The sequence below is a fragment of the Amblyraja radiata genome, chromosome 34 (genome assembly GCF_010909765.2).
Source record: "Amblyraja radiata isolate CabotCenter1 chromosome 34, sAmbRad1.1.pri, whole genome shotgun sequence".
NCBI lineage: Eukaryota > Metazoa > Chordata > Chondrichthyes > Rajiformes > Rajidae > Amblyraja > Amblyraja radiata.
In genome coordinates this window covers 12,961,709-12,976,686 of record NC_045989.1, presented here as the reverse complement: position 1 = coordinate 12,976,686, position 14,978 = coordinate 12,961,709, and the positions used below count along the sequence as shown (strand labels likewise).

Genomic DNA, 14,978 nt, shown 5'->3' with positions numbered 1-14,978 from the left:
TACTCTGCCATGGCTGATCTATCTCTCCCTCCTAACTCCATTCACCTACCTTCTCCCCATAACCTCTGACACCTGACTGCCATACCAGTCTGTGATGCAACCAGTCAGGATACTTTCAACTGTGCACCTGTTGAGGTTAGTTGGAGCATTTTAAGAATGTAGAAGCACTGGCACACCTTCTTCATGCTTATTAGTATTATCCTGACAATTGGACAATCACAGCAGTGTAAATCCTTGGTTACAGAAACATCTTAGAAGAGAGCATATCCAGGACTTCAGTAAATTTAAAGTAAAATGTGCTTCAGTTACAAGAATCCAGCAACATCTACAGACCATGCCTTACAAAATTTGGATTATGATTTAACAATAACATGCATTTATGTGACACCCATTACACAGTGGAGCTGTAAAGGGATATCACAGGCACATTGGGACATTGAGCCCAATAAGAATTGGAAAGTATTTTCCTGTGAAAAGCCATCACTTCCCTGTAGAATTACGAACACTCCCCAGTGCCAGGAAATTCATAACACCCAAGCAATATGGGACGTTTTAAGCTTCCCAAGAGGTGTAATGTTGAGGAACTTGTCCTCCTAATATATGGCCAGGATATCTAGCACAAGGACAACAGGACTAAACATTCCAATGATGTGAATGGATACATGATTCAGGTGTGCAATTAATATATTCATATGAATATTTTAATTAATGTAGTATATTTAAATGCTTTTAATTGTTTAATTATTCTTAATAGCTTTTTTAAATATATTGATTAGAGACATTCACGAGTTTTTACAGCCAGCTAAACCAAAAGGACATAGCAGAACAAGTCAACATTGTTTCTTTCAGCTTTTCAGTGAGATGGGTTTGTTCTGGCCCTGACACAATTTGATGTTTACACATGAGAGACTGTGCGCTGTTCTAGACTTCGCTGATGAAAATTGGAACTTCTCATTGGAGATCCATGCAACGTAAACCAGGGTGGACTTAGCAGGTCCATTAATGGTGGGTATGGGTGGCTCCCCCGGCAGGAAGTGCTGGGCCTTTAGTACATGCGAGTACAAGTTTAGTCATGGATATGAAAGGACAGAGTGCTGGTGTAACTCTTAGCGGGTCTAGCAGCATCTCTGGAGAACATGGATAGGTGACGTTTCGGGTCGGGGCCCTGCTCCAGTCTGAAGAACAGTCCTGACAAGAATCATCACCTATCCATGTTCTCCAGAGATGCTGCCTGACTTGCTGAGTTACTCCAGCACTTTGTTACCTTTTGTGCAAACCAACAACTGCAGTTCCTTTTTTCTACATTTAGCCACAGACATGTTTGACATGACACCATTTTTGTTTTCATTTACAGAATGTGAGCATCACTGAAGACCACAATTCATTACCCACCTCTAATCACCCTTAAATATAATGGCTTACTCAATGCATTTCAAAGCACCTTTAACAATGTACCACTTTATCGTGAGTCAGGACTTTCAGTTGATCATCAGTTTCCTTCACTGAGGAATGTTAAGGAACCGCATGGGATTTGACGACTAACTGGTAGATTTCCAGTCACCAACGCTGATGTCAACATTTTAAAATTCTGGATTTATTTAGCTAAGTGAATTTATTCCCAAATGCAAGATGGGATTTGAACCTAAGATTCTGGATCTGTAGTCCAGTAACATAATAACCAGGCTACTATATACTCTTTGAAGATTGAGGGGAAAGGAAATGAAATCAATCATTTTGAGTTGTATTGGCACCAAAATAGTTTTGCAACATAGCTGTTTTTGAGATTGGTTACAGCAGTGATTTGTGAGCATTGGTACAAAGTAACACTCAAACTGTCCACCAACCACCAACCCTCAGCTCCATGCTAAACCCAGTTCCCCATTGAAAACCCCACATCCCTCACCTGTCCTTACAACCATGCTGCACAGAATATAGCAAGTATCCTTCAAGGTCATTTACTAAATTGTCAAAATAGCACATACAACCTGGAACAACTCTGCCCATTTAAATGAGTTGTTTTAAACCTCAAATCACATTATTAAAACAGAATAAGAAACACTGCAGCAATTATCTCCACATTTTCATTGCAAGTTCAAGAGAGGGAGCTGGGGGCAGAATCTTACAATTCAACCATTATTGGTTTTATATAATGGATATGATTACGGTTTTAATTACCCAGACGTTATTTCAGTCACTGACAAGATTAGTTGCAATTAATGAATGTGTTCCTTAAACACTTCAAGAAGTCTGTTAACTGCTGAACACTGAGCAGAGTCAAGAGTCAAGAGTTTTATTGTCATATATCCCAGAAAGAACACTGAAATGTCCCAAACAGAATAAAGAGACTTGAATTTAGGTAGCACCTCATGACCTCAGCGGTGTATAGTCAATGAAGTATACTGCTGTGTAACATCGGGTATGTGGCAAACAATGTGTGTATAGTATGCCTCCATAAGCACATCAGATCTTCAGAAAGGCCCCGACACGAAACATCACCTATTTCTTTTCTCCAGAGATGCTGCCCGCTGACTTACTACATTTTATGTCTATCTTCAGAACAAAGACAGCATTTGTCTTGTGCAGCCATGTAATTTTGTTTAGGTTGAATAGAGCACTCCTGGGCTTATATCAGGAAGCCCTTTTTCCAGCTCGGGGGAGCTGAATTCGGGATCTCTCTCCATAAACAAGATTGATGTCAGAGTGGATTGGAAATTTCCAATCTAAAATTGACCATACTTTGATAAAGGGTCTTCAACCTGGTACATTAACTGTTTTCTCCTCCATACATGCTGCCTTGCTTGCTGAGAATTCCAGTATTACCTATTTTTATTCCTAATTTCCATCATTCTGCAGGGCTTTTTTCCTTTGACAGTATATCTGCAAGATAAGGTTGCCATTGGTTACAGAACCAAGGCACCAATGAATGGAAGAACAGCTTGTTTGGCTGACTGGCCTCCTGTACCTGTACTGAAGAAGAGTCCTGACCCAAAACATGACCTTTTCATGTTCGCCGGAGATGCTGCCTGACCCGATGAGTTACTCCAGCTCTTTGTCTCTTTTTTCTAACTAGCATCAACAGTTCCTCGTTTCTCTACTTTAAGTTGTCTGTCCGAATATATTTCTGGTTCAAATTAAGACTAATTTTACTCAGTCTGTGGATTTACTAAGTGAGCAAATAATATTATTATGGTTAAAATATAATTAAAACAATGGTTAACTAATTCCCAACTTCAACATAAGAGTGTAGGAAGGAACTGCAGATGCTGGTTTAAACCGAAGATAGACGCAAAAAGTTGGAGTAACTCAGCAGGACAGACAGCATCTCTGGAGAGAAGGTATGGGTGACGATTTGGGTCGAGACCCTACTTCAGACATAAGAGTGTTAAGCGTTCACATCATGCTCGATTGGCCTTCTCTGGCTTAGCTCCCCTTGGGTGCCACTGCCAAAGTGGTTGAGTGGCTATTGTAAATATGCACAACATTTTCAACTGGGCACTCGCTCTGAGAGAGCCTCATCCACAGTTGAATACACAATGGATTGCTATTTATCAATATTTATTAATGACACAAAATTTGGCAATTAGTAATTCATGTTGACAAATGTTAAAACTATGCAGACATAGTGGTTGGGAAAAATGGCAATAGATGCTTTTTTTTTTTTACACACAGGCCACTGTGAGATTATATATTTGTAAAATATGTAAACGGTGGAGTCCAAAAATAACTTAAGGTTTTACTAGAATATCATAGAGTCACACAGCACAGAAACAGATCCTGCAGCCCATCAAATCCATGTTGACCATCAAGCACCCAGTTACACCAATCCCATTTAATTCTTCTCACAACCTACCACTCAGCTACATTCCAGGGCAATGTGCAGTGGCTGATCAATCTACCACTTGCATGCCTTTGAGTTGTGGAAGAAAACTAGAGCACCGAGAGAAAACCGATGTGGGCGAACAGGCAAACTCCACATGGGCAGCATTGGCGGTCAGGAGTGAACCTAGTCTTGGGGCACAAATGTAACAGCTCTGCTAGCTGTACCAAAGTACCATCCCAAGAGCAGTCAGAACTAGGTACACCAAAAAGAAAACAAATGAAATGATAGCTTTTACAATTAGGTTGGTAGAATAAAAAGGTTGAAAGTTTTACCAAACTGCACAAACCCTTCATTGGATCATATTTGGACTGGTGGGCATTGCTCTGAATGCTACACCATGGGGAAAAATACTGCCCTTGGAAGAATTGGAATGGATTCCTATAATAATACTTTGGCTCCAAGGTTCAGACTGTGACAAAATATTATGTAAACCAGGGGTGAATTCTCTATCAAAGATACATCGAGAAGATGTTATTTTGGAGGTCAGAAGAAGCAACCGTGAAATCAGATGAAGTCCAGAAACATTGGACACCAGACGAGCACTGAGAGAGTAGAACTTTCTAACAGGGTGTAGAAATTGCTAAATCAGAATAATAATATTAAATCCAGTTATTTGCTAACTCAAACGGATGGATATAATTTAATAATGATACCCTACTGTGTTCCTATGTTGCAACCATCCTTCAGAAGTATCCATTGAATGCCGAGAGCAATTCCTTCACCTCTTCCATCCCTGCTTCTCTCCCTTTCTTCCCTCAGTAACCTCCAACCCACCCTCTGTGTCAGTTCAACCCACCCTCTCTCTGTTACTTGCATTTCCTGTACCCTACTATCAATGTTACCTCCACCTTCAGCATTCTTTAACCTCCTCAGTCCCATCATTCCAGACCTACAACCTTCCAGGATCTAGGTGCTCTCCCAATCCTGGCCTCTGCAATATTGAGAACCACGCATTCAGCTACCAAGACATTTCCTTCAGAAAACCTCATTCTCCTTTAAGATATTCCGTAAAATTCACTTCAGTGATCAGGCTAAAACTATTAGCTAGTGTTCTGGATCATTAATCCAGAGACAAATTCGAATCATATATGCATCAAAGGAATTTAATACAATAAAATCAAATGAATCTGGAATCTGGAATTTAGAAGACCAGAAAACCGGCAGATGTTTGTCCAACCCCATCTGGTCATTGGTGTTCTTCATGGAAGAAAATCAATGTTTCTTGCCCGCTCTGACCTGTATTTGATTCGAAAACCATGAGAAAATTGAAATAAATGAAAAAAAAAGATGCTTGAAACAAAAAGATGCTGAGGTGAGCGAAACAGAGCTAAATGGTTCAGGTCACAGCAGATGAAAGGTGGTTGACTTGAAACGTATTTCTCACTCCACAGACGCTGCTTGACCTGCTGAGTGTTTCCAACATTATCTGTTTTGTTTTATTTCACCAATATAGTGTAAACAGTGTAGCCTCCGATAATGTCGGATGAGTTTTTTGCACGGTTCCTGTATTGTACATATTTTTGCCTTGAATAAAGTTTATTTTGATATATATTTAAAAATTCACCAATATAGTTACATCTTAGCCTCCTCCCCAGTCTGGGCTGATAATACATGCTGACCCCACCAGAGACCTCTGCACCCTGTCGATGACTAAATATGCTTGAAAAAGACAATGATTGCTTTAACGTTTGTGCTTTAAATAGCACAGTAATTTTCTTTCTAAGGTGTCACGACGTTAGGTTTTGCCTCCTATGCTGTAAAGTGCCTGGGGACACGTTACCAGCGTAGAGGTGCTCGGTGTGAAGGTTGCGGGCTAGTAAGGACATACAGTGACATTAGCGCCGTCTGCTGCGCTGTCAACTTCCAGTCCGCAGCCGTCACCTTGTTTTACTCGGGTTTTTTTATTGTTTACATCTGCGGCTTTGCTCAATGTCATTCTCCGTGCCAGTACATATTACTACAGCCCGAGTAAACCATGACGTGAGGCGTACCCGCGAGCCACAAAGCATCTTCGCTGCAGGACGCCACTGGTCCTTACTCGCGCCCTGCCGCTGCCAATGGCAGGGACCCGTCCAACCAAAGAACAGCTTATTTCACCAAAGTTATCTTGTACTTTGCACACATTCGTTTGGGGAACCGCAATGGACCGGCTTGGGGGAGCGGGAGGAGATGAATTGGAGTTGATGACATTTAGCACACGACCAGCACTAAGAAACTTAAATTGCAATCCCCCCAGATTCAGCACTCAACGCTGGTGCAGAGATGCATCGGGATCAGTCAGCCTGCCCATTCCCCCCACAAATGCTACCTGGCCCGTTGATTTCCTCCAGCACTTTGTGTTTTACTCGTGACTGTTTTACTCAAGATTCCAGCATCTGCAATTCCTTGTGTCTCAATTAATATCTCTTTGTGTTACCCTCTGTGGAATCGAGATCACTACAATTCTAAAGCCCCAGATTTATTAATCTTCCCGGAGTGATATGCTCGTCTGAACGTCCAAGAGTTATCCTACTTTGATCCTAATCATTCTCCGTTCTCTAACACCAACCACCAGAAAGGCACCTAATCCACAGCAAATCATCGCTTTAGGCCATGCAATGTGCACAATTAAATTGCTTCTCCCACGCCACGGGAGCTCTGTGCCGTGGCAGAAGCACTCCCTACATTTTGTTGAAGTTACATTATGAAAACCATGGGGAGGATGGAGTGAGGACCAACAGTTTAACAGAGAAGTTCAAGCCCGCTTCCACTGATGTAATCGGGCTTCGCCGCGACCGGCGTCCCATTCATTCGGCGCAGGTTGGCCGCTGAATAGCTCGGCGTTGCATCCGCACACAGACAGTAACTCCGTTATCAAACATTCACGCCCGCGGATTGAACATAAGAGATGCAAAGTGTTTCATTCACACACGCGGCCGCGTCGGTCCCCGCACTGACCTGAATGGTGCAAGGATACTCGGAATCGTCCAGCAGCCTGACAGTGCAGTCGAACTCGCGGTCCAGGTTCCTGATGCTGCCGCTCCTCAGCCTGCTGAGCATCTTTCAGCTGTGTGAGGCGGCGGGGGAGCCGCAGAAAGGCAACCGATCCGCCGGGAGCCGGCTGTGTGTGATTTGCTGGGCTTTTACCGCGGTCGCCGGCTGCTCGCTAGCGCGCTGTGGCCGGGCTGCCCTTTCATCGCTGCCGCCAGCTGACGCGGCCCTTTAACACAAACTATCGGCCGCCACAAAAGTATCCGTCTGCCCCTGGGGGGGGGCGGGGTCTGGAGCAGCCCCTGACGGGCAGCCCGCTGCTCCAATCAACGACATGCGTTGCCTGAGTGGCGTGGGTTCCACCCAATAGCCGCGGGGTCGAGGTAGGCGGGGCTTAACGCCAACCAATAGGCGGGCAGAGACCAGCGGGCCCGGGCAGAGGGAGCGTGTACACTGGAGAGGAAGGTCGTTGCAGGAATTGGAGGCAATCTTGTGCAGGACTCCGAGTTAAATGCTTTTTTTTTGCAATGCAATAAATAATGTGATCTGCCAGGATTTTAATTCGGTATTTGCATCGAATTGTTTCGTATTTTTTGTCCGCTGGTTCTGCATTTCCCATTGTGCCTACTGCCTTGTAAATGTCGTGTAATAATGGCTCCGACAGCACCGGGTTTAATTTGTTCTCTCCGCGTGTCTGCAGCGCCTCTGCACAGCTCCTGGTTGCTGTTGTGCATAAATCTGCCTTTATTATCTGGCAGATCGGTTGGGGGGGATCGGTACAAGGTGGGATTCAGCCACAACGCTGGAACTGTTCCCATTTCCAAGAACAGTTTCAGCCCCGTTGGGAATGTTACGGTGGAAAGAGCCCGTAGCCGGAGAAAGCACAGGCAGGCAGCGAATACAAGGAGACAAAAGGCTCCACCAGTGCCAGCACCGCCACGGAGCATAGGAAATAGAAGCAGGTGCAGGCCATTCGGCTCCCCGTGACTGCTATTCAATAACGTTGTGGCCGATCCATCACATTAGCGCAGACAATGACACAAAGTGTTGGAGTAATTCAACGGGTCAGACAGCATCCCTATAAATTGTGGATTGGTAACCTTGCAGGTCGGGACCCTTCTTCAGACTGATTGTTGCGGGGGGGGGGGGGGGGGGGGCGAGAGTACTGGAAGATAGGAGGGGTAGGACAGAGCGTGGTAGGTAATAGATGACATATATGAAGGGGGGGGGGATAGTCAGATAGAAACATAGGCGACGGAGTAGGCTATTCGGCCCTTCGAACCAGCATCGCCACTCAATATGATAATGGCTGATTATCTAAAATCAATACCCCATTTCTGCTTTTTCCTCATATCCCTTGATTCCTAGAGCCCTAAGAGTTAAATCTACCCCCTCTTGTAAACATGCAGTGAATTGGCCTCCACTGCCTTCGGTGGCAGAGAATTAACAGATTCACAACTCTGGGTGAAAAGGTTTTTCCTCATCTCAGTCCAAAATGGCCTACCCCTTATTCTTAAACTGTGACCCCTGGTTCTGGACTCCTCCAACATCAGGAACATTTTTTTCTGCATCTAGCCTGTCCAATCCTTTAGGAATTTTAAATGTTTCTATAAGATACCCTCTCATCCTTCTAAATTCCAGTGAATACAAGCCCAATCGACCCATTCTTTCATCAAAAGTCATTCCTGCCATCCCGAGAATTAACCTGGTGAACCTAAGCCGCACTCCCTCAATAGCAGTAATGTCCTTCTTCAAATTAGGAAGTGTTTTGAGAGGTTGATCATGGAGCAAATCCTACCTCAACAAAAACCTGGACCCACTGCAGTTCGCTTACCGCCACAACAGATCAACGGTGGATGCAATCTCGCTGGCCCTCCACTCCGCTCTGGACCACTTGGACAACAAAAACTCATATGTCAGGCTGTTATTCATCGATTACAGCTCGGCATTTAACACAATCATCCGCTCCAAGCTGGTTACTGGGTCTCTGCGCAACCCTCTACAATTGGATCCTCGACCTGTAAGACTGCGTGCTCAGCCCCCTGCTGTACTCACTCTATACTCATGACTGCATAGCCGGTCACAGTGCGAACTCCATCATCAAGTTCGCTGACGACACCACTGTTGTGGGACGTATCACTGATGGGGATGAGTCAGAGTATAGAAGAGAGATCGAGCAACTGTCCATATGGTGCCAGCACAATAACCTGGCCCTCAACACCAGCAAAACCAAGGAACTGATTGTGGACTTTGGAAGGAGTAGGATGGGGACCCACAGCCCCGTTTATATCAACGGATCGATGGTTGAAAGGGTCATGAGCTTCAAATTCCTGGGCGTGCACATCTATGAAGATCTTTCCTGGTCCGAGAACACTAATGCAATTATCAAGAAAGCTCATCAGCGCCTCTACTTCCTGAGAAGACTACGGATAGTCGGTTTGTCAAGGAGGACTCTCTCTAACTTCTACAGTTGCACAGTAGAGAGCATGCTGACCGGTTGCATCGTGGCTTGGTTCGGCAACTTGAGCGCCCTGAAAAGGAAAAGACTACAAAAAGTAGTAAACTCTGGCCAGTCCATCATCGGCTCTGACCTTCCTTCCATCGAGGGGATTTATCGCAGTCGCTGCCTCAAAAAGGCTGGCAGTATCATCAAAGACCCACAACATCCTGGCCACACACTCATCTCCCTGCTACCTTCAGGTAGAAGGTACAGGAGCCTGAAGACTGCAACAACCAGGAAGCACAGAACAGGGACATTCAAGTTACTAATCAGGTTACCCAGATGAGCTGGTCCCATTTGCCTGTATTACAACCATATTTGTATAAACCATTCCTATGCATGTTCCTAACCAACACTATAATTGGACCCACCTCCCCTACTTCCTCTGGCAGCTCGTTCCACATTTCTACTACATACCTGTCATGTGTGAAAAGTTGCCCCTCAGGTCCTCTTTAATCTTTCTCATCTCACGTTAAATCGATGCTCTCTAAATTTAGATTCTCCTGCCCTGGGAAAAAGACTGTGACCATTCAATTTATCTCTGAACCTCATGATTTTATATACAGCTGCAGGATCACCCCTCAGTCTCCTAGCTGCAGAGGAAAATAATCTTATCTAGTCTCTCCTTATAACTCAAGCCCTCCAGTCCCGCAATATCCTTGGCAATTTTTTCTGCACCCTTCCCAGCTTCATGACAACCTTCCTATAGCTAAGTGATCAGACTTCATTCATCATCGTTGAAAACATTAGCGACACAGTGGTGCTGGTTTCCGACGGGAACGGTAACGGACGCACCACATATCCCCGCCCTCCAGTTCCTGCGGACTTCTGCCGCTGGACGTATAGGATTTTGATGTGTGTGCTTTATCATCATTCCTTACAGTGATCGTAAATTCTACTGAAGTGTGGATGGCCCTTGGCTCGCTAGAAGCTTATCCGCCCTTTGACATTCAGGACTGAGAATAAATGTCTTCAGTGATCAGTACTGCACACAATACTCCAGGTGTGGTATCACCAATGTCCTGTACAGTTGTAACATGATATTCCAACTCTTGTATTCAATGTCCTGACTTATAAAGGCAGTCATGGCAAATGTCTTCTTCACCACCCTGTCTACCTGTGATACCTATTTCTTGCACCCCCTCCTTCTCCATCTTTTTTGAATAAGTGTTTCAAGATTGGCAGCTTTTGAAATCCTCCCGGACTTCTCCAGAATCCCGGGGTTTTAGAAAGATTGCAACTGGTGCATTAATTATCTCCATCGACAATTATTTTTGGTTATTTTTATGCAAATTATCAGGTCCAGATTTCAGCACTATTGGTTTGCCTGATACTAATTATCTACTAAAGATTGACACAAATCCATGGTCCAGTTCAAATCTCTTTCAAACATTATGCAGAAACAAGGAACCGCAGATGCTGGTTTATTCCAAAGTCAGATACAAACTGCTGGAGTAACTCAGCGTGTCAGGCAGCAACTCTGAAGAAAATGAATAGGTGACATTTCAGGTTGGGAAGGATGAGGCTACTCCAGCATTTTGCATCTAGCTTTAGTATAAACCAGTATCTGCAATTCATTTTAATTACTAACCATCTACTGTTAGTGATGCCATTTATATTATTTCGCTGTATTTATTAGCATTAACAAGGATTTCAAATTACTTGTGACCATTAGATTCTCACAAAATATCTGCTAACTGCTTCCTATTCCATGTTCTCCGTAACGGTTTGCCAGCCTCAGTTTCTAAAAAGTCTTTGACCTCTCCCTCTTCCTGTTTATTTATGTACTTAAAAGTGTTCTTGCTGTTGATTTTTTTAAAACTATTTTTTTACCAGTTACTCTGCGTTTCTCTTCAGTTTTGATTCCAGTCCTTCTTTGTTGGCTGAAATTATTCCACTATTCGGATCTACTGATAACTTTTGCCACATTGTGTTTGCTTTTCAGTTTAACACTCTCCTTAATATCCTTGGTTAGTTATGATTGGTTTCTCCCCTTACATTCTCTCCTCCTCGATGGGATATAATTTTGCTGGGAATGATGAATTATCTTCGTAAACAGCAGGCACTGCTTATCCATGAATACCTGCTTATCTACTTGCCCAGTCCACTTCTACCCTCATGCCTTTGTAATTCCCCTTGTTTAACTTGCACAAGGCTGTTTCAGATTCATGTTATCTACTCTCTAGCCAAATGTAAATTATATCTCACTGCATTCACTGCTTCCAAAGGGATCTTTTACTTTAAAATCATTTATTAAACCTGTCTCTTTAGACATTACTGGATCTAAGATAGGCTGTTCCTTGGTTGGCTCCATAACACTTTACTTCAAGATACTACCCTGACTGCACTCCATGAATTCATTCATGTGGCTACCATTTCCAATAGGATTAACCCACTCTACATGAAGATTAAAGTTACCCGTGATTAATGCATTACTACCTCTACATGGCGTCCTGAATGGGAATCTTTCCTGACAGATTTATTAGCATACTTTGAAGAAAGCATTAGCTGGAGTGGGTTCAGTAGTAAGTGGCACAGCTAGTCAAGCTACTGCTTCACAGCCCCAGCGGCACAGGTTCAATTCTGACTTTAGTTGCTGTCTGTGTGGAGCTTGCACGTTTTCCGTGTGACAACAGGCTTTCCTCCGGGTGCTCGGGTTTCCTCCACATCCACCAGTTGCTGCTAGTGGGTGGTGGATGTAGAATCTGAGGAATGTTAATAGGAATGTGGAGAAAAATAAAATAAATGTGTGTGTGATTAGAGTGAAGATCAGCGCTTGATGGTCAGTGTGGACGGCTGCACTGAAGGACCTGTTTCTGTGCTGTATCATGCTACAGTTCTAGCTCTCTGCTATTATTTAATTGATGTTCTTTTTTGAATATGATGTCTATTTTATATTTACCTTTCATGGCTCCTACCAATGTTTTCTTTCCCTTGCTATTTTGTTTGTCCAACCAAATATACTCTACATGCTCTAAACCTGGTTGTCTGTCATAATTGCATACTCCATGCCTTATAAACAGAACTAACCTATCACTTTTTCTATCCGAGGAGTTCATAGCTCGCTGCTGGTGAATGCAGAAAAAAACATAAAATTCAGGACTAGAGAAATATAGTTTTGAGCCGGAAGGAAGGAACTGGTAATTATTACAGTGACGGTATAAGCTTTTCTCACTATATGTGTGCATCACATGTGGGGCAGCAAATATTGCCCATACCTAACACACTTATCTGGTGCTTTGCTGGGCGATTTCAGAGGGCAGACACATTGGTGTGGAGTTATGAGAGACAGAGAAAGTCACACACAGGCCAAAGCAGTTATCCTCCCTTGTAAACCGTGGATTTTCACAACAGCCCAATGGTTTGATGGCCACCATAACTGAAACCCGCATTTTATTCCATATTTATTTAATGTCTTATCTTTAATTCCCAGAAGTCATGCACACTAACACTCCCAGTTAATTAACTGAACTAAAGGTCAGTCTGAATACAAGGAAAAGCAGGCCGGCATCTTAAGTCACGGGTCACCATGATACACCCATCGTAATTTTCCCCATTCCACTTTGGAGCCTTCCCCAGCAAATTCACTCACCCTTTCTCAGGAGGTGGTAATATAGAATATAAACATCGAACAATAAAGCACAGGAACAGGCCCCTGGGTTCATAATGTGTCGAACATTATACCAAACTAAACAAATCTTTCTGACTGCATGTGTTCCATTCTCTGTGTATCCAGGTGCCTATATGAAAGCCTCTTAATGCCGCTATCATATCTGCTTCCACCACAATCTTTGGCAGTGCGTTTTTCTGTAAAAAGCTTGCTCCACATCTCCTTTAAACCTTTTTCCTCTCACCATAAAATTATGCCCTTTGATATTGGACATTTCTGCCCCGGGAAAACGGTTCTGACTATCTACCCTTTCTCTGTCTCTCATAATTTTATGTTCTCCTATCAGGTCGCCCCTCAGCCTTCACTGCTCCAGAGCAAACAATCCAAGTTTGTCCAACCTCTCCTTATGGCCAATTCTCTCTAATAATGTGTTGTGGTTTGGCCAGAACAAGCTCTGCTTCCCCGCTTTGATTCTCAGTAAACCTCCGCCACAGATGTGCCAGCAGTGAAAGCTGTCTATGCTTTTCACTGTTCTGAATGACTCTGACATACAAAAACATTTACAAAGGTAAAAATGAACTAAGCAATATTTCGAATTATCCAAATATTTAAATCCAAAATAAAAACCAACTAAATGACTTTAAAATAACAACATTAAACAAAATACAAATAATTAAAAATATGTTGCTTTGTGCCCCTTTCTACTGCCCAGGACTCTCTGCTGGGTCCAATACCTGATCTAACCTGGCTCTGGGTCATACTGTCATATTTTCCCATGATATAAAAAGAGGCTTTTTGGCCCTTCACATCCACACCATTCTCAGAAAGTAATTCTATCAGCCCTGTCCCCCTCATTTCACAGGGAGAAGGTGCAAACTCCCCTGGAGTCCCGGAGGTCAGGATTGCAACCAGTCACTGAAGCTGTCTGGCCGGCAATGCTACACGGGATCTGTGAGCAGTGTTACATCCAAAGATTATGGTTACATCTAAGCATAGGATAGGAAGGAATACGTTATTGTCACATGTGACTAGGCACAGTGTATACAAATAGCAGCCACCCATGGCGCTGACAAAGTTACAAAAGCACGCCGGCTCCCTCTTTAGTTCCCCTCCCACCCTCACAGTCCCCCCCGCCGGGTCCCCATTGTTCTCCCCTCCCACCTCCCTCACGGTGGTCCTCCACGCTCTCATCGACCGTCGACCCGCGAGGCTTCACCGCTGCCGCCGACGCCTCGCCTCTGTCGACGCCCCATTTCCCGCCTCCGTGGTGCCGACCCAGGCTTCCACGCGGCGTGGTTCTGCTTCAACACTGGACTTCACGAGGAGCCCAGGGAATGGCTGACAGAACTCGACTCCACACTGGAGCCCCGAAACCAGCTGGCTCTTCTGTCGAGAGATTGCTGGTAACTTTGCGTGAATCCTGGACGTTTCCCAATCCCAATTCCCAGCCCAGCCCAGTGCATCACTCCTTCAGTTCTTCATTGTACATGTACCTCACCATATCTACACATATGACAAGAAGCTCGACTTGACTTGTCTTGCAGCGAGAGTCAGCTTCGACTCTTCTTCAAGTGTCAAGAGCAAAGATTATAGCGTTATGATCTTTGGTCAAGAGACCCAACTGCAAACGAATCGAGACAAAAGTTGCAGTCGTCCACGCAGGGGGATGTAAAAAAACACTTCTGGGGACGTGAGCATCACTGATCCTTTCATTGCTGACCCTGAGAAACTGGGCAAGCAGTTTGATAAGACAGGGCCCTTCAGAGGGAAGTTAGCAGACACATCTGCCAGTGTAGTAGCCGAGTCACGTTCCCCTGGGAGAGAATGGCAGGTGTTCTTCCTGTAGGACGCTGTGAACCAAATGGGCTGTCACACAAACTGACAGAGTTGCGGCCACTTATGCTGAGACAAAGTTTTTATTTGCAATACGGAATTTAATGCGAATTCAAACTCGCAAATCACCACATCAGAATTTTAACCCCGTTCGCTACATGTCTAGTTCAGGAACAGAACCACTA

General features: G+C 44.1%; 1 protein-coding gene across 3 annotated transcripts in view; it reads right to left on the bottom strand.

The window, feature by feature from the left end:
- Positions 1-7,112, bottom strand: part of frmd5 (FERM domain containing 5) — a 124,526-nt gene extending 117,414 nt beyond the window's left edge. For 2 of the 3 annotated variants that reach the window (XM_033050463.1, XM_033050464.1), the window contains exon 1: positions 6,818-7,112. In XM_033050463.1, coding sequence (XP_032906354.1) covers positions 6,818-6,919 — 102 coding nt within the window. In that variant the 5' untranslated portion in view covers positions 6,920-7,112. The remainder of the gene's footprint in view (positions 1-6,817) is intronic. The other variant, XM_033050466.1, reaches the window with a different exon arrangement.
- Positions 7,113-14,978: the final 7,866 nt, after the last annotated feature.